Consider the following 19,723-nt stretch of genomic DNA (forward strand, 5'->3'; position numbering starts at 1 on the left):
CCGCCTTCTTTTTTGTTATTTGAAGTGCTGGATGTTTATCTACACGTTCCAGAGTGAGCAGTTTCTTAGATTTGTCTTTAAAATGAAAACTAAGTTTATGTCATCAACTTTAAATGTTATATCTTACAATAAGTTCTGTTATATATTGGTTTTACTGTGCTAGAGTCTCATATATTCCACCCACATCTTGGAGAGGGTTCCTCTGCATCCTTGGCAGAACCTCAAGTTACAGAGTCTTTTGTGCTTGTGCATTATGTTTTCCTATTCATGCGGCTCCATCTCATGGCCAGCAACAGTTGGACAGAATTCCCTTTGGATCTCTGTCAGTTCTTTTTATTAATACTTACTGAGGTCACTCATAAGTGACACGAGAAACTGTTTTTTTCCGGGAATGAGAGTGCTGCCTCTGCAACACTTCTGTTCCCTTCTGCCTGAGAAATTAAAGACCAGAACAAGCTAGCAAACTTAGCTCTCTCACATTTTATATTTGAAATTTAATTCCATAATAGCAGATAACTTTTAAGGTAAACATTCACTCAGTAATATGACACCACTCAAGTTGCTCAGATATACTACAGTGTCTTAGGACTTTATTAAAAGAGGTATAATATAAACATTTATTTAAAAACTAGAGTTTGTTCATTTTAATCACTTAAAACATCCTCTTCTGTTCTTTCAAGGTGGTTTCCAGAAGTGCAAAATATCTATTACCAAGGTAATAAAAGAAAGCAGGTGCCTACAAATGCCAGCAGTGCCAAATTAGAATCTTTCTTTGACTGTGCTGCAACTTTAATGACTCGACAACTGCAAAACTTAGCCTTACTTTCAATACAGGACTTCACGGATTTAATTGTACAGCCTCCAGTAAGTAGGGTTAGATACTAATAAGGCAGTGTTGCTAGTCCATGTACATAAAATGAGTTTTTCCATGTTTAATCTATTTTTTTCTGAAAAGATTTTATCAAAAAGAAGTCATAAAAATTGTAATGGCAAGCTACAATCTTGTTAAAATAGCCAAGAAAAATAAAGCAAAAGCACCTTATTTTTGTCAAGTGAAAAGGGAAATATTAACATATTTTGGATCCAGTCAATCAAAAATATAATTTGTAGTTGTAGTCAATTAGATTTATAACTGGAAGACATTGATGTGCATCCAAACCTTGCGGAGTGTAGTTGTTCCCTGTCTCTGTTCCATCGGACCCCCGCCTGGCCCTCAAATCTGCATGGACCTCCCACTCCTAGAGAATGCTGGTGGAGGAGCTGCCATAGGATCCCAGGGAAGCATGCTGTGAAGCTGGCATGATCCTCTTTTTCCTTCACAATTTGTGCCCAATCCAGCTCCCCTCTGTTCCTGTTATTTTATCTGCTCATACATTGTGATATTTGTTGTCTGATGGATAATTTTATCTGTATTTCAATTAAATATATATCCCTTTAGAATGGTGATTTCAGCATATTTATAATATGTTATTAAAATGGTGGCAGTCTGACAGAGAGATGAAAGAAGGGTTTTAACAGAAAAGAGATAGCTGTTCCAAATTTGAAGGGGTGGTGAAAAGCCCACAGAATTCATCAGGGATTAATACAGTATTAGAGATCCCATGGTTGGATTCCTTGGAAGCCCCACCACAGGAAAAAAAGAGTAGTCTAGTGTTCTGTGGTGCAAATATTATCCCCATAATACTCTCAGGTTCATTTTTGTGGATCAGATTTTTCCTTACATTACACCAGTGTATATCTGCAGTAGCTTTGTTAAAGGAAATGGATTTATATTGTGCAACTGAGAGCAGAATCTCACCTTGCATGTGGTGTTATGTGTGTGAGTGCTTATAATTTAAAGCTGCTACAACCTTGACTCGTATAACCAACTTTATAAAGTTCTGGTTTAGTGTAGTATATAGTATACACTCCTGCCACATACTGACAAAATAACAAGTTGAATGTAGTCTTAATGAATGCCAATGTTTCATAAATTTTATCAGAGGAATTTTACATGTAATTTTTATCATGCTTACCTTATGTAAGGCATGCCATTTGCAATTAGCACCCTTAGGGATTTCAGTGCTTAAGTTGTAATGGTTTTGAAATAATATTTTTTTTATTTTTCCTGTATGAGCTGAGGTAACTAATATATTTCGTTCTGTTTTTGTTAGCAATCTGTTCGAGCCTATGAGCATTCAGGTTTCATCATGAGGCTGATCCTTGACAAAGACTGTATTAAGTTTGAACCTGAGTTTAATGATTATGAAGTTATATTTCTGAATATTTATAATGTTATGATTAAAGCTATCAATCTTGTGCCAAGAGTTGAGACCAAATTATATTCTAAGTGGGTAAGAAATTACTATTTTATAACTTTGTTTTTGTTTTCTCACTCTGTTGTTGCTAGATTTAGATCATAGGTAATTTGATTAATAATTCTCCTTTTATATCTTTCACAGTAGTATAATATTGCTCTTTTAGTACATCATAGAACACTTGAAACAATTCTAATCTTATTAATCTAAGACATTTAAACTAGTCTCTTAAAATCCAATTTCTGTAATTATTCTTCTAAATATATAGTAGGAAACAGGTAATGCATTTGTATTTCTTAAAACTTTTCTGACCTTAATGTTATGAAAACTGCCTTCTTGTGTTAAATATAAATTCTTGTGAACTGATTATTACTGATAGAGGTTAAAAGCATATCTTTTAAGGAACTCACTGAGTTTAAATTGTTTTAATCATCCAAACGTTATGAAACAAATTTAAATAATAGCCCAAATGGGAAAGTAACCCAGGCTAAAGAACACTAAACAAAACCATAAAAAGCTATTTTAATTAGTTTTCTCCACCTTGATTGCATTTTATTTACAATTTAAGGATGTATTCATAACCTGGCAAAGGTTAACAGAGTTGCCTCCTGAGGCCTGGTCTACACTACGCGTTTAAATCGATTTAAACAGCGTTAAATCGATTTAACGCTGTACTCGTCCACACTACAACGCTCTTTATATCGATATAAAGAGCACTTTATATCAATTTCTGTACTCCTCCCAGAGGAGAGGAGTAGCGCTAAAATCGATATAAACATTTCGGATTAGGGTTAGTGTGGACGGAAATCGACGTTATTGGCCTCTGGGCGGTATCCCACAGTGCACTGACCACTCTGGACAGCAATCTGAACTCGGATGCAGCAGGCAAGTAAACAGGAAAAGCCCCGCGAACTTTTGAATTACATTTCCTGTTGCCCAGCTTTTTTGTGGAGCTCTGATCAGCACAGGGCGATGCAGTCCAAATACCAAAAAGAGCTCCAGCATGGACCGTACGGGAGATACTGGATCTGATCGCTGTATGGGGAGACAAATCTGTTCTATCAAAGCTCGTTACAGAAGATCGAAATGCCAAAGCGTTCGAAAAAAAATCTCCAGGCTACAACAGTGCTGCGTGACAAGTGTAACGGGAAGCCAGAGAGAATCAAATGGACGCTCATGGAGGGAGGGGGTACTGAGGACTCCAGCTATCCCACAGTCCACAGCAGTCTCTGAAAAGTATTTGCATTCTTGGCTGAGCTCCCAATGTCTGTAGGTTCAAACACAGAATTGTCTGGCGTGGTTCAGGGAATAGCTCCTCAGTTTCTTCCCCCCCCCCCCATGTGAAAGAAAAGGGAAAGAAATCATTTCTTGACTTCTTTCAATGTCACCCTATGTGTACTGAATGCTGCTGGTAGACGCGATGCTGCAGCAGTGAAGAGCAGTATCGCTCCTCTCCCTCCCCGGTGGTAGACGGTGCAATATGACTGATATCCATCGTCGCCATCCATCCGCCCGTGAGTGCTCCTGGCAATGGCCTTAAGGTGAGGCTGGGCTGGGGGCGCCTGGGTAAAAAGGGAATGACTCCAGTTATTCCAGTCAGAGATGGTACAGAACGGCTGGTAACCGTCTTCCTCATAGCAACTGGGGGCTGAGTTCAATCAGCCCCTCCCTTTTCCTGTGTAAAGAAAAGATTCTGTACTGCCTGGACTGTCATGCAGCAGCATGCTGGCTCCTCCCCCACCGCTTATTGTCCTGCCTGGGACTGTCATAGCTCGGGAGGCTGCCTCCCCCTCATTTATCTCACTAACAAGTCTCACTGTTTCTTATTCTGCATTCTTTATAACTTCATGACACAAAATGGGGGGGACACTGCCACGGTAGCCCAGGAAGGTTGGGGGAGGAGGGAAGCAACGGGTGGGGTTGTTGCAGGGGCACCCCTGTGAATACTGACACGGAGCAGCTGTGCTCTGATACACTGGTCCTCTAGTACACTTGCCCCTTATTCTAGGCAGGACTGACTCTATTTTTAGAAAACCATAAAGGAGGGTTGACTTGGGGAGTCATTCCCAATTTTGCTTTTGCGCCCCCGGCCGATCTCAGCCAGGGGCACTCATGATAGCAGCGGACAGTACAGAGGGGAGAGAATAACCGTCATCTCATTGCCAGTTTACTCCGGCAGTAGACGGTACAGAACGACTGGTAACCATCTCTGCTATCATGCAAAAGCAAATGAATGCTGCTGTGTAGCGCTGGAGTATCGCCTCTGTCCGCGGCATCCAGTACACATACGGTGCCCGGAAAAAAAAAAAAAAAAGCTGAACGGGCTCCATGGTTGCTGTGCTATGGCGTCTGCCAGGGCAATCCAGGGAAAAACGGCGCGAAAGGATTGTCAGCTGTTGTTTTCCCGGAGGAAGGAATGACTGACGACATTTACCCAGAACCACCCGCGACAATGATTCAACCCAGAATTCCAAGGGGCGGGGGAGACTGCGGGAACTATGGGATAGCTACGGAATAGCTACCCACAATGCAATGCTTCAGAAATCGATGCTAGCCTCTGACCATGGACGTACACCGCCGAATTACTGTGCATAGTGTGGCCACGTGAAATCGAATTTATAATATCAGTTTTATTAAACCGATTTTAGCTAATTCGATATTATCGCATAGTGTAGACGTGGCCTGATGCTTCTTCCTCATTCCTCTCTCTGATTGTTTCCAGAGACTTGTGATAGTGGAGCTAGGGGAGAAAGTGAGACAGTATGGCCTTCAGTGTTATCAATATACCTAAAGTTAAGCACATGTTTAAAGTGCTGTCCTGAATAATAATAACTTAATAATAACTTTCCTGAATCTGGTTTCTACTCAATGAGCTATCAGGTGACAAACAAATAAAACAGAATAACATGTCTTTCGAACAGATGATCAGTTTATTAAGAGGCTAACTGCCAAATATAATTCCTTTCATTTTTAGAATGAATGTTGGAAAAGGATAAAATTAAGATTATTTTTTAAGGAATATAAATAGTGTGCCTCCAAGCTTGAAAGCTCATTAGGGACTTGCAGGAAGTTGGTCAGTTTAATTTGAACATCACTGATTCATCAGTTGATAGCAAGACTATCTAGACTGAAGTTGTTGTGACTCTCCAGATAAAATAAAATTAATATAGATTAAATTTGAAATAGCAATAAACATCTTTTATTTTTTTAAATATCATATTGACATTCTCTAACAATATCTGAATGATACATTTCTATATTCTTGATAGCCAGTAAGACTTTTCAGACTACCATTTTATAAACTAGGACATAAAGGAGTTTGATGCTGAATTTGAGTAGCCATACAACAGGAATATCTTTTGGACATGTGTAGATGAACAGTTAGTACATGGTAAGTTGTGGTGCTGCATACTAACTGTCCTTTAGCCGTAGGTCAGAACACACCAGGGAACTTTTAATATGCAGAGTCGACGTAGACATTTAGTATGAAGCATGCTGGAGCTCTGTAGATTTATACTCCAGTTTTCCACAAACTAACTGTTTGTCTAGACAAGACCTACCTAACTAAATTCAGTTTAGAAAGCTGCATGATTATGTAACATTTAATTGATTATTTTGTGCAATTTTTATTGTTCATGAGATAAACATAGTAAAACAAGTTACAGAAACAATGTGTTTTTCCAAAGCCGGAAAGCAAGTCTAAATCCACCTATTTGAAACCTATTATCCTCGATGAAATCCTGGATGAGCATAAGAGAAGGATCAAAGAAGAGATTGCCAAAGAAAGCATTGCACCTGTGGAGCATCTCAAACTGTATGATAAGTACAATTTCTTGATAAACAAACAAGCTGAAGAGGATATTGATCAGTTCCTGTCAGAGGAACATAACTTTGAAGAAATAACAGGAGAAGCTGTCAAATACCAAAACCTCAGTGAGGAAATACAGTACACTTCTAGAAAGGTAAATTATATTGATTTTCAGAAAAAGACATTGAGTTTATTTTAAAGTTACTTTTGTACTAGGTATGCTGTTTATCAGAGTTTATAATTATTTGCAGTACTTAGAGTGAGTTGGATCTCATCAGTTTCGTAGAAGAAGCTGGTGGTTTTTCGACTAATTGTCCACATGGACCAATTTCTGGTGTACATGTACCCTGTGCATGTGTGATTGGATTGTTTTGGCCAGCAGTGTCCATTGGGGCCACTCCTGCAGTCCTAGTGCCCCTTCTTTCACGTGAGAGCATAAATGATAGAGTGGGCCCAAATGTCCTTCAGTTTCTTCTAGCTGTCCAGGGCTGTGGCATTGTCTGCTTCTTTTACACACTCAAGTTTCAGAGTGGTAGCCTTTTTAGTCTGTATCAGCAAGAAGAATGAGGAGTACTTGTGGCACCTTAGAGACTAACAAATTTATTTGAGCATAAGCTTTTGTTGGCTAAAACCCACTTCATCAGATGCATGCAGTGGAAAATACAGTAGGAAGATATACATACACAGAGGACATGAAAAAATGGGTGTTGCCGTACTGACTATAACGAGGGTAATTAGTTAAGGTGGGCTATTATCAGCAGGAGAAAAAAAAACCTTCGTAGTGATAATCGGGATGGCCGATTTCCAATAGTTGACAAGAAGGTATGAGTAGGGGGAAAAATTAGCATGGGGAAATAGGTTTTACTTTGTGTATTGACCCATCCACTCCCAGCCTAATTTAATGATGTCAAGTTTGCAAATTAATTCCAGTTCTGCAGTTTCTCATTGGAATCTGTTTTTGAAGTCTTTTTGTTGGAGTATTGCGACTTTGAGATCTGTAATCGAGTGACTAGAGAGGCTGAAGTGTTCTCCTACTGGTTTTTGAATGTTATAATTCTTGATGTCTGATTTATGTCCATTTAGTCTTTTGCGTAGAAACTGTCTGGTTTGGCCAATCTACATGGCAGAGGGGCACTGCTGGCACATGATCGCATATATCACATTGGTAGATGTGCAGGTGAATGAGCCTCTGGTAGTGTGGCTGGTGTGATTAGGTCCTTTGATGGTGTCCCCTGAATAGATATGTGAACAGAGATTGCAACAGGCTTTGTTGCAAGGATGGGCTCCTGGTTTAGTGTTTCTGTTGTGTGGTGTGTGGTTGCTGGTGAGTATTTGCTAGAGGTTTGGCGGGCTGTCTGTAAGCAAGGACTGGCCTTTCTCTGAAGATCTGTGAGAGTGAGGGATCGTCCTTCAGGATAGGTTGTAGATCCCTGATGGTGCTCTGGAGAGGTTTTAGTTGGGGGCTGAAAGTGACAGCTAGTGGCATTCTTTTACTTTCTTTGTTGGGTCTGTCCTGTAGTAGGTGACTTCTGGGTACTCTTCTAGCTCTGTCAGTCTGTTTCTTCACTTCAGCAGCTGGGTATTCTAGTTGTAAGAATACCTGATAGAGATCTTGATACAAGAGATCTACAAGATCTCTATCAAGCATTCTTACAATGGTTGTCACATTAGGAATTAGGGAGAAACTCAAAAGACTACTCTCTGAGCAGTAAAAGGCATGAGTCTCATAAGGTACAGACCTATGTGGTATCCTCCCCGGGATCCATCAGTCTAGTATTCATATGGTTATCAATTATGGCCCTACTTGGCAGTCTGTGGTATGCAATCCTACTCCCGCAAGCCAACATTCTTCTTTGAGTACTTGCTCGTGTATTCCACAGTAGGCGTGCGTACTCGCCACGTGCACCAGTGCCGATAGTTTTTCCCTCAGCAGTACCCGTAGGGGGAGCGCTGCTGTGAACCCTGGAGTAGCGCCTCTATAGCACGCTGTAAGGGGAGCCATGTGCTCCCCCCACCCTCAGTTCCTTCTTGCCGCCACTGATGGTGCATTGGAACTACTTGCTCCAGCTTTGCTGCAGCTCGTTCCAGAACTGGTTTAGTTGTTAGTAGTACCTGTGTTAGTTAGTTCGATAAAGTTTCAGCTTAGTTAGTTAGTTAGTGTTTGGGCCGGGGCATGCTCCGGGCCATAGGGTTTAAATCGTGCAAGTCTTGCAGGTGTTCGATGTCTAGAAATGACTCGCACGCCGACTGTCTCTGCTCCTTGAGTGAATCTCACATCAGTGACTGCTGTAAGATCTGCAGGTCCTTTAAACCCAGAACTAAAAAAGAGGGAGATATTAAACTTTGGGCCCTTCTCATGGAGTCGCCACTGGCTCCAACCCTTGTGCACCCAGCAGAATCAACACTGGGCACTTCGTCTTTGGTGCGCAGCGATCTCCCAGCACCTTCCAGTGGCTAGCACCACTCCCCGTCCAAGAAGCAGAGAAAAACCTCTCAAAGGCATCGAGAGAAAACAAGAGGTGAAGCTAAACCCGTGTCGGGCAGCCCCAGTTCCCCCCGGGCTCTAGAGCTCCGACTCAGGTTAAGTGGAGCAGCCTGGTTGCGTCGACTCAGGTCCTCGACACCGGAGGCCTTGCAGGCAGGCGGCCAAGGACATTGTGACTCTGCAGGTGCCCAGGGTACTGGCGGCACCCGGACCCTGCTCTAGAGGCAAGCTGCTGCTGGGCTCTCGACAGTTAACACTGACCCAACGCAGATCCCAGTTAGGGGATCACTCTTGGGCCCACTCGCTGCTCAGTGCCCTGTCAGGACACAGCCTCCAGCCTCTGCTTTTGTCACCCAACAGGTTGTCTGGTCGGGTGCTGTCAGAGCAGAGTTCCAGGCACTGCTCCATGCCGAATACAGAGTATTGGTGGGATGGGGCAGATGCCATAGACACTCCCATTCTCGGAGGAGCTACAGAAGCTGCTCCTGACATGGGCACCATCACCAGTCACGCTCCAGTTCTCTCACCTCACAGCATTGTGCCCATGTTTCCTGGCAGGGATCGCCAGCTCTGCGTTGTCGCAGATCCAGGCGTTGAAGCGTCTCGAGGAGTACCAGCTCAAGGCAGCACTGTTTGTCGATGTCAGAGTCCCAGTCTCGTGGCAGACATCACTCTCGATACCACCGCTCGTACCGCTCCCATGGCACTGATAGGTTGTTGGTTACCCTGACCTGGACCTCCACGCGGTGCCCTACGACTCAGCCGGTTCAACCTGACCAGCTGGTGCCGCTGGTGCTGCAGCAGAGTCAATGGCAAGGGCCCCTGTGGCAAGGCCAGTGGTTCCAGTGGACCCCCTGGCCCGTCGTGCATGCCCAGCAAGGCCCTCGGTCAATAGCAGGGGCATCAGAGGACCCATCAGCTGCATTATCCAGACCCTCGAGGGATAGATCGGCGGGTCATGGATCCTCGGCACCGCATGAGGAGTCTGACCAAGGGGTGGATCTTGTGGCCCTGGCCGACGTTCAGAGCGCCGTACCTGCTCCCTCTCCTGCACCGGATGACAAAATTGAAGCCCCACCCCCCTCCGCACTGCTGGAGAACTTCAGGGTTCATCAGACTTGTTGTTTAATGTGCTCTCATCCTTGGTACCGGGGAGAGTGGCCCTCCCACTGCCTGAAGGGGAGGCTAACATCTCCAGTGCCCTCTGGCGAACGCCAGCCTCCCTCGCTCCAATGTCGAAAAAGGCAGAGCGCAAATACTTTGTACCCATGAAGGGACACAAATACCTTTAAACCCATCTGGTCCCCAACTCCCTAGTGGTGGAGTCTGTAAATCATAGGGAAAGACAGAGTCAACCAGGACCCACACCCAAAAATACTCTAAAAGACTGGACTCATGTGGCAGGAAGCTTTATTCATCGGCCAGCTTCCAGCTGTAGGTGACCAACCACCAGGCCCTCCTCAATCGATATGAGTTTAACTTGTGGGGGTCACTACTGAAATTCCAGACCTCCCTTCCGGAGCGCAAAAGCAAGGATTTTAAGGCGCTGGTGGAGGAGGGCGCTGCCACTGCAAAAGCCGCTCTGCAGATGGTGTCAGATGCAGCTGACATGGCTGCTCGGTCTATGGCCTTGTCCGTGTCCATGTGCAGGACATCGTGGCTACTGCTGTCTGGGCTGTCCGTGGAGGTGCAGTCTGTGATGTAGGATCTTCCCTTTGACGGCAAGGACCTGTTCGCAGAACAAACAGATGTGAGGCTCCGTGGCATGAAGGACTCATACTACCCTTCAAACCCTTGGGCTCTACATCCCACCCAAGGAAAAGCCTAAGACGCAGGCCTCCGTCCCTGTGCCCCAGCCGAGATACAAGCCCGCCTGCAAGAGGTCCAAAACCCAAAAAAGGCAATCTCAGAGGCAGTCTTTCTCTGCCCCACAGACTGGGCCCTCCAGGGGCAAACAGCAGGGCAAGAGGCAATTTTGACTGGTTGCAGGAGGGTACCCAGGTGTCCTCTAAGAGGACCCTCCTACCAATAAAGTTTGCCTTCAGCAACTGCTTATCTACATTCCTTGGGGAATGGTCCTGAATAACATTGGACCTATGGGTCCTCAACACCATTTCCCAGGGTTACACACTACAAGGTGTCTCATCCCCACCCTCCCAACCCCCTTCCTTGGACAGCAGGGGGGACCTGTCACATCTACCCCTGCTACAACAGGAAGTGGGTCAGCTCCTCAGCTTGGGAGCTGTGGAGAAGGTTCTGTGGGAGTTTCGAGGGAAAGGGTTTTACTCCCGTTACTTCCTGATCTCCAAGGCAAAAGGGGCGCTGAGGCCCATCCTAGATTTGCGAGACCCTGTAGCAGTACGCGGACTCACCGCTGCAGTGCATTCTGCTGGTCTTCTCAGGAATTAACTCTTCCAGCATCTGGAGCACCCTCTGCAGGCCAGTGTCCTGCTGCTGCTTGGCCCCCGTGTCCCTCCAAGACCCGGTGCCCTGTTATCTGGAGTGCTGCCCCTTGGCAGTAACCCCTTTTGTCTCAGGCTCTCCCTTCCCCAGGGAACCCCCACCCACTATCCCTACCTTGCCTCAGGATATGGCTACTGCCAGTCATTGTCTAGTCCCTGCACCCTGGGGCAGACTGCAGTATCAGCCTACACATCACCGGTCACCAGAAATGGGTTTGGACCTGCTGCCTTTGCCGACCTCTGGGCTGCCCTCTGCAACCCCCAGTACCTGTTGGCCTTCTGCTAGGGCACATCCTGGGGCTTTCCAGGCTGGAGCCTCCCCAGCTCCTCATCCTGTCCCCAGCCCTGCTTCACTCAGGTACTTTGCTCAGGTCTCTGCAGCCAGGTCCGTCCCTCTCAGAAGCTAGAGGGAGTCTGTCTGAGCTCCTGGCTCACAGCCCCTTTATACAGGCCAGCTGTGGCCTGATTGGAGTGTGGCCCAGCTGCAGCCGCTTCCCCAGTCAGCCCATCTTTTAGAGCTCACAGCCACCACCTTCCCCCAGGGCTATTTTAAGCCCTTCAGGGCAGGAGCGGGGTAACCACCTCGCTACAGGTCTCAATCTGTTCATGGTGAAATGCCGGTTCCACATGGTCTCTCTGGCATGTATCATACCCGCTGTCCACGCTGGCGATTGGTATGCAGCCCTGGACCTTCAGGACGCATACTTCCATGTCCATATATTCGAAGGGCACAGATGCTGCCTCTGTTTCCTAGTGGGACAGGACCACTATCAATTTACGGTCTTCCCGTTTGGCCTGTCCACCGCGCCCAGGGTATTCACAAAGTGTATGGTGGTAGTGGCAGCCTAGCTCAGATGCCGAGGGATACAGATATTCCCCTACCTCGATGACTGGCTGCTCAAGGGCAGCTCATGGTCCCAGAACCATGTGGACCTGCTCTTGGCCATGTGTGCCAACTTAGGCCTCCTAGTAAACGAGGCCAAGTTGACATTGGTTCTGGTGCAGTGCATAGAATTCGTAGGCGCGCTCCTGGATGCCATATTGGAAAATTTGGAATTTAGTTAAATTAGGGAAGGTGGGGATCAATACCAGCAATATAAGGTAGATAAAGAATTTGCTAAAGAGGAGAAGGCAATGGGTTGTGCTGAAAGGTGAATTATCAGACTAACGGGAGGTTACTAGTGGAGTTCCTCAAGAACTGGACTTGGAACCAATCTTATTCAATATTTTTATTAATGACCTTGCACAAAAATTAGGAGTGTGTTTATACAATTTGCTGATGATACAAAGTTGGGAGGCATCATCAAAAGAGAGGAGGGTCAGAATATTACACAGAAAGATCTGGATGACCTTGAAAACTAAAATGGGATGAAATTCAGAACTACAAAGTATATCTGTACTTAGGTCTAATACTAAGAATTTTTTCTATAAGCTGGGGACTCATCAGTTGAAAGTGACGGCGGAGCAGAGAGACCTGAATGTGTGGTCAATCACAGGATATGACTATGAGCCACCAATGTGATACAGCTGTGAAAAAGTCAAATGAAATCCAAGGATGTATTCAGTGACGCATTTCCCATAAGGATAGAGAAGTATTGATGCCATATTAATTTTTAGTAGAGATAGAGAAGTATTAATTACAGCACTGGTAAGACCTCATTTGGAATATTGTGTATAATTCTGGTCACTCATGTTCAAGAAGGATGAATTTAAACTGGAACTGGTGCAGAGAATAAAGAACTATTAGGATGATCAAAGGAATGGATGGCCTATTTTATGAGAAGATACTGAAAGAGGTTGGTTTATTTAGTCAAGAAAAAGGAGGCTGAGAAGGAATATGATTATTCTGTATAAATACATTAGGGGGTAAATACTAGGAAGGGTGAAGAGCTATTTAAGCTAAAGGACAATGTTGGCACAAAAACAAATGGATATAAATGGCAATTAACAAATTCATGCTGGAAAATAGAAGAAGGTTTCTAACCATCTGAGATGGCAGGTTCTGGAACAGCTCCCTGATAGCAGTCGTGGGGGCAAAGAACTTAATTGGTTTAAAGAGAGAACTGGACAAATTTGAGTACAAATCTATAATGGATTTTCTTGCAATGGCAGGGAGCAGGGCTCAGCAGCCCTTGGGCTCACTTCTGGTTTGTGTCTTATGTTCCTAAAGCTTATGCTTCAGTGTTTCAGTCAGGGATCAGGAAGGCATTCCCCCTGCCCCCAGCGTATGCGAGAAGGGTTTTTTTCATCTCCTTCCTCTGAAGCATAAGGGATAACCTTGGCTACAGATGGTCATTTGGTAGGGTGGCCCAGGTCTCTGAGGTGGCACCAAGCATTCTTTCTTTGAGATGCGCTGACTGGTTCTTGCTTACATACTCAGGGTCTAACTGACTGCTGTATGTGGGATCGGGAAAGAATTTTCCCCCAGGTCAGATTGGTAGTGACCTTGGGAGTTTTATGACTTCTTCTGCAGGTTGTGAGTGTGGGTTACTTGCCAGAATTATCTGGGTATATCTCACTTAATCATTCCCTGTCATTGTGAGGGCTTTGAGTCTAGTTCCCCTTGGTCCCGCCTGTTCTCTCCCCATAGCATATAATAGTCTAGTTTCACATGGGCTGTAATGCTTTAGTTTCATTTCAGTTGCTGGATTTGGCATGTGGGTCCTGGGTGCTGGTGGTGGCCTGTGATGTACTGGAGGTCAGACTGGATGATGTAGTGGTCCCTTCTGGCCTTGAACTCTATGACTCTGTGGTGGACAAAATCAGCTTTGAGGTGGCCCTTGACATGGTCCATACCACCTTGAGATTAGTGGCTACAGTGGCGGTCGAGAATGTGTTCAGCAATGTGTTCGGCGAAGTGATGCTGCAGTCTTTGTTTTTCTAAAAACTCTGAGTGCCCATCTGCATTTCACAGGTTCACTGCTGTGGAGTCACCATTAATGGAATGTGTATGTGGGCAATCACCCAAGGGAGAATGGGAAGTTACTTACCTGTACAGTAACTGCAGTTCTTCAAGATGTGTTGTCCATATGCATATTTCACCACTTCCCTCCATCCCCCTCTACTCAGAGTCCTTTACACCTTGGATTCTGTGGCAGAGAGGAAACTGAATGGGTGTTAGCAGACACTGCCTTATATGCCCTTGATGTGGACTACAGGGACTCTCAGACTGCATGTGGCCATATGGACAATACTGGCTCAAAGATTCTGAACTCAAGCACATCACCATTAGTGGAATGTGCATATGAACAACACATCTCAAAGGACTCCATTTACTGTACAGTTAAGTAACTTTTTATTTGGCAATTTTAGGTACAGAAGAATTAGGCTTGGAGAGTTAATTCTAGCAACATTTGAACTGAGGTTGAAATAAAATTTTACAATAGCTTTCTCTAAATACTCCCTACTGAAGAGCATAAATGTGTGATCCTTCTCTTGCTGCCCCCAGACCAAGTTCATTCCAAGTGTAACTCTGTTGATGTTAATGGAATTACACCACAGATTTATTTGACCACTAGTGTGTGGGTAGGAATTGAGTATACACTTTTAGGACCTGATGCTTCTCTTGCTTACATTACTACTCCAGTGAAGTCAGTGGAGTTATTCTGGATTATTGTAAATGAGAGCAAAATTTAAATTGAATGAAAACCGTTGCTACTAGAGACGTTGGTGAAAAGGCATACAGGAACTGCCCTCTACAACTAATGGTAGTAGGCATCCCTTGTTAACAATCTTTTCCCTGTACCATGAGCAAAAGACTAGTAATTTCTTACTGAAAAGAGTGCCAGTATCTCCACATCTTATGTACTCCTCATTAATTAAAAACTGGTGCTGTAAGATTGTAACAGATCAACAAAGAAAGCATTATGAATACTGCTGTTTAGGATAATTTATTGTTTCTTTCATATGCCATGTGTCAGTTATGTTAATTTTTACACTTGTGTTCTAGTACATTCGTCTAGGAATGTTTGAGCTGCACTGTGATGAATTGATTAGGGCTTTGGCAAAGCGAGCAGATGCAATTTTTGGAAAAATAGTTGCCAAAATGTTCAAAGATCATCAAGATATAAACCTGAGGTAAATCTCAAATTAAAATTGCATAAGTGAATGTACATTATTTTATTTCCAGTGCTAAATTTTGTAAACACTTGTAAAGTATCTTTAATCTATATTTTTACTATTATCTATATTGCACGGAGATGTTAAGATATGTTATTTGTACGTTAAGTAAAGACTGAATGAAAAGCTAATAAAATTTTGCCCTTATTTGAATATTTAGGCAGAGAAGCACATTACATGTATAGACACATCAGACGTTGGCTCTCTTTTATATATTTCAGTTTATGTGATGAATTTGAGAAGATAGCCGAGAAAGCTCTTACCACTCCATCAAATACACAGGAGTTAATGGAACTTAAGGTATACATTTCTTCAAATATACTACAAGCAAGGTATAATTACCAGTGTCTTGATCTGCTGTTGGATACATGACAGTGTAAGCTTAACCAAGTTGCCTCATGTATGGCCCTGATGGGACACTAGATGGAGAGGACTTTGAGTTACTATGGAAAATTTGTTGCCAAGTTGTCTGGCTGGTGGGTCTTGCCCACATGCTCATGGTCTAACTGATGGCCTTATTTGGGGCCAGGAAGGAATTTTCTCCCAGGTCAGATTGTCAGAGATGCTGTTTGGTTTTTTTTGGTTTGTTTTTTTGCCTTCCTCTGCAGCATGAGGCACGGGTCACTTGCAGGCTTAAACTAGTGTAAATGTGGATTCTCTGTAACTTGAAGTCTTTAAATCATGATTTGAGGACTACAGTAACTCAGTCAGAGGTTATAGATCAATTACAGGAGTGAGAGGGCAAGGTTCTGTGGCCTGAAATTTGCAGGAGGTCGGACTAGATGATCATGAAGTTCCCTTCTGACTTTAAAACCTATGAGTCTATAAGTTAGTGGGAGTTTTGCCACTGATCTCAATGGGACCAAGATTGCACACCCCATTGTTATTAGTAAGTGGATAGTTAGATTCCTATGCCCTTCCAGTTAGTGCTAGTAGGTGCCAATAGTGATTTATATATTATGGAGAACATGCCTATCAAAAACTGGATTGAGAACATAATTTCTTTCATACAGGCTATGACCGAGGTCCCAGTGCGGACCAGCTGAGATCACTCAATTAAGGTGAACTGCAAAGGGTGGACAGTCAATCCTCAAAGCTGGTGGATATTTTACTACTTAGATTTATCAAGCCAGCACAAAAAAGCTTCTTTATTCTACCTGGTTGCCCAGAAACCAGCAGCACATTTCCCTTGAAGGCACCCAAGTCAAATGTGATGATTTATGAAAATCTTATTTCATCATATAAAAGAAAAGGTTCTACCAATCCCAAAGGATCGGGCACATTACCTCCCAGGTTAATGAATATTCCAGATCATACCCAAATACATGCTTATAGACTATTTCTATTAACTAAACTAAAATCTATTAAAAAAGAAAAGTGAGAGTATTCTTAAAAGATCAATATACATACAGACATGAGTTCAATTCTTGAGGTTCAGATACATAGCAGAGATGATGAGCTTTGTAGTTGCAAAGAGTTCTTTTAGAATTAGTCCGTAGGTTATAGTCCTATGTTTATATTTCAAGGCAGTCCAGTCAGAACTGAGATCTCAGTCCTTGTGGCTTAGGCTTCCTCTGCATGAAACCTCAAGCAGATCTGAGATAAAAAGAATCAGAACCCAAGGGTCTTTTTATATAGTGTTCTGTCATCAACTTGACCTGGGTAAACAATAGGCTTTTGATGTAACCTTCTGTTTTTTAAACACCACCAGTAATTAGTTACACAAATTAACATAGGGCAATTTATCCATTAGGCAGCCTATCACAAACTTCAAAGAGACATATAGACAATGACGTTATTTCACCCAAGATTCATCTAAATGTTAATATTCCCTTTTGATCTCTGAATTAGTAGCTATAGTGACAGACAGGAATTGTCTGTTTACGTGGATAGCATCTAAGATACACACAATTAGAATAACTTCTAACAATATAAGTTTGCATTTCAAAGTTCTAGCCATAGAATGGCCCTTTCTAACATGTCTTTAAACTTTGGCTTTGGGTTAGTTAGCCTACAAGCTGTTAAACTCTTTCTGGCCAAGTGTTATATTTTGTATAAGATTCGTTGCAGTTATAAAACAATGGTAGCAATAATGATTTGCATGGTTATATTTTAATTAGATAACGTCACACAAGCCTTTGAACAGATAATGTGATCAAATGGTAAAAACTTTTGGCCATTACTGACTTGGGCTGGATTCAGACAGTTTATTAGAGGTGAAATACGCTGGATCCCATTCCCGATATCCTGAGCTCGTCAGAGACATGAACTTCCAGGGAACCAGAGAAATGTCTGATTAGAACTTAGATAAGAGTTGGTACTGCATAGAAAACTTTCAAAAGCATTCTGCCTGTAATTTATATATAAAGTATTTCTGCCTATAAATCATGTATTGAGCTGTCATTTAAAATGTCATTTAAAATTAGATGTGTGGCTTGTGTGTGATGATCCATCTCAATAACTATGAAATCCCACCACATTATAGATACCAGTGTGATGATTGAGTCCCAGTGGCTTCTCTGGCATACTCAGGCTCCTGCTCAGCAACATACTTAAACACATGTTTAAAATTAAGCATGTGCTTAAGTTCATCCTTATTCAGCAAAGCACTTATGCACATGCTTAATTTTAAGTCAGTGGAACATTGGTGTACACTTAAAGTTAATCAAGCAAATGAATGCTTGGCTGAATCAGAATCTAAATGCTTTGTTTTTACTCTGAAAGTCTAGCTGGACAATGACAACACTCTGAGACTTTTTCAAGTGAAAAAGAAAGCTTTAAAAGACGTGAAATGTGTACAATCTTAATGTATTGAATCTCTATTAATTGCAGTTATATGTCAGAAAAACACCATATTAAGTTTTTCCAGTTGTGGCTTATTATTATGCACTGGGGTCAAATCCCTCCTGATAACTCCTTTGTCTTTTAGGTACAAAGCTATTTCAGTTTTTATATAGGCTATTTTTTGAAAAGACCAGTGTTCCCCAGAGCCAGAAGCCATTAATATATTCTGTTGGATATAAACTATTGTTTAAAAGATAATGGTATCGTATACTTTACTGGACAGATTATACCTTTCTAAGTATTATTTCATTGATAAATTTGTGTCATCACATTAATTCTTTTTGCTGTGGTGTTGTAGCCATGTTGGTCCCAGTATATTAGAGAGACAAAGTCAGTGAGGTAATGCCTTGTGTTAGACTAACTTCTGTTGGTGATAGAGACAAGCTTTCGAGCTTCCACAGAGCTCTTCTTCAGGTCTGGGAAAGGTACTCAGAACGTCACCTCTAAAAATAAGGGACCATGCAAGGTGAAGTGGGCAGTTAACACCTCTATAGTCCTAAAACAGAGAAGGATTAATAGGTTACAGATTGTTGTAAAGAGCCATAAATCCAGTGCCTTTATTAAATCCATGGTTTTTGGTGTCTAGCAGAGTTATGAATTTACGTTTCCAGACTCATCTTTTGAAGGTGTGCAAGTTCTGACTTGGCTAGACACCAGAAATCATGGAGTTAATAAAGACACTGGATTTTTATGGTTCATTACAGTGATCTGTAACCCACTAACCCTCCTTTGTCCTTCGATTGTAGACATATTAACTGCCCACTTCATCTTGAACACAGGCTTTTCATGTTTAATATGACAGATTAAAGAAATTGTGGAGCTTGATGGGAAGACATTTATGTTGTTTAATTTTGTATCCCCTAGGCATATATACAGAAGGTGGAAACACGGGATATGTTTGAGTTGGAACAGAAATTGGTGGACTCTAAAAATTACCTTGCTTTTCTGATAGAGTGTGCAAACTTTTCACCAGCAGATATTCGACTGAATAATAGTGTTTTTCAGTGGTATGCTCGAATGTCAGAGATTTTTGAAGAGCACAGAAAAATAATTAAAGAAAAAACAGAGCAATTTCAAGAGGGACTTAAGGTTAGTAATGAAAGCTTTTTAAAACCCTTTGTTTATTTGAATATTTTAAATAATGCAATTGACATAAAAATCATATTGATGAGCATAATCTTTTTAAATTAATTTTACACCGCTCCTTTTAAAAACCATGCATAATTAATTACATTAAATAAACATATGACTCACTACATATCAGAATATATAATATTAACTGATTTGTATTGATTTCTTATTAATTTGATTGCACATACCATGAATGACTTCTACAATCTAAGCCATATTTCAAATGTGAAGTTGCGGAACTATTAACTATGTTTGTAACCTGTCCTTTAAATCGGCTTCTTTACCCAACGACTGGAAGATAGCTAATGTAACATCAATATTTAAAAACGACTCTAGAGGTGATCCCGGCAATCACAGACCGGTAGGTCTAATGTCAGTACCGGGCAAATTAGTTGAAACAATAGTAAAGAATAAAATTGTCAGACACCTAGAAGAACATAAATACTTGGGCAAAAGTCAACATGGATTCTGTAAAGGGAAATCGTGTCTTACTAATCTATTAGAGTTCTTTGAAGGGGTCAACAAACATGTGGACAAGGGGGATCCAGTGGACATAGTGTACTTAGATTTCCAGAAA

General features: G+C 42.5%; 1 protein-coding gene across 1 annotated transcript in view; it reads left to right on the forward strand.

Annotated features, from left to right (window-relative positions):
- Nucleotides 1-19,723, forward strand: part of DNAH7 (dynein axonemal heavy chain 7) — a 264,651-nt gene that overhangs the window by 32,808 nt on the left and 212,120 nt on the right. The window contains exons 10-15 of the mRNA XM_032803624.2: nt 681-864; nt 2,154-2,333; nt 5,984-6,259; nt 15,002-15,129; nt 15,393-15,471; nt 18,880-19,104. Coding sequence (XP_032659515.1) covers nt 681-864; nt 2,154-2,333; nt 5,984-6,259; nt 15,002-15,129; nt 15,393-15,471; nt 18,880-19,104 — 1,072 coding nt within the window. The remainder of the gene's footprint in view (nt 1-680; nt 865-2,153; nt 2,334-5,983; nt 6,260-15,001; nt 15,130-15,392; nt 15,472-18,879; nt 19,105-19,723) is intronic.

Source organism: Chelonoidis abingdonii, chromosome 10, assembly GCF_003597395.2.
Source record: "Chelonoidis abingdonii isolate Lonesome George chromosome 10, CheloAbing_2.0, whole genome shotgun sequence".
Taxonomy (NCBI): Eukaryota; Metazoa; Chordata; order Testudines; family Testudinidae; genus Chelonoidis; species Chelonoidis abingdonii.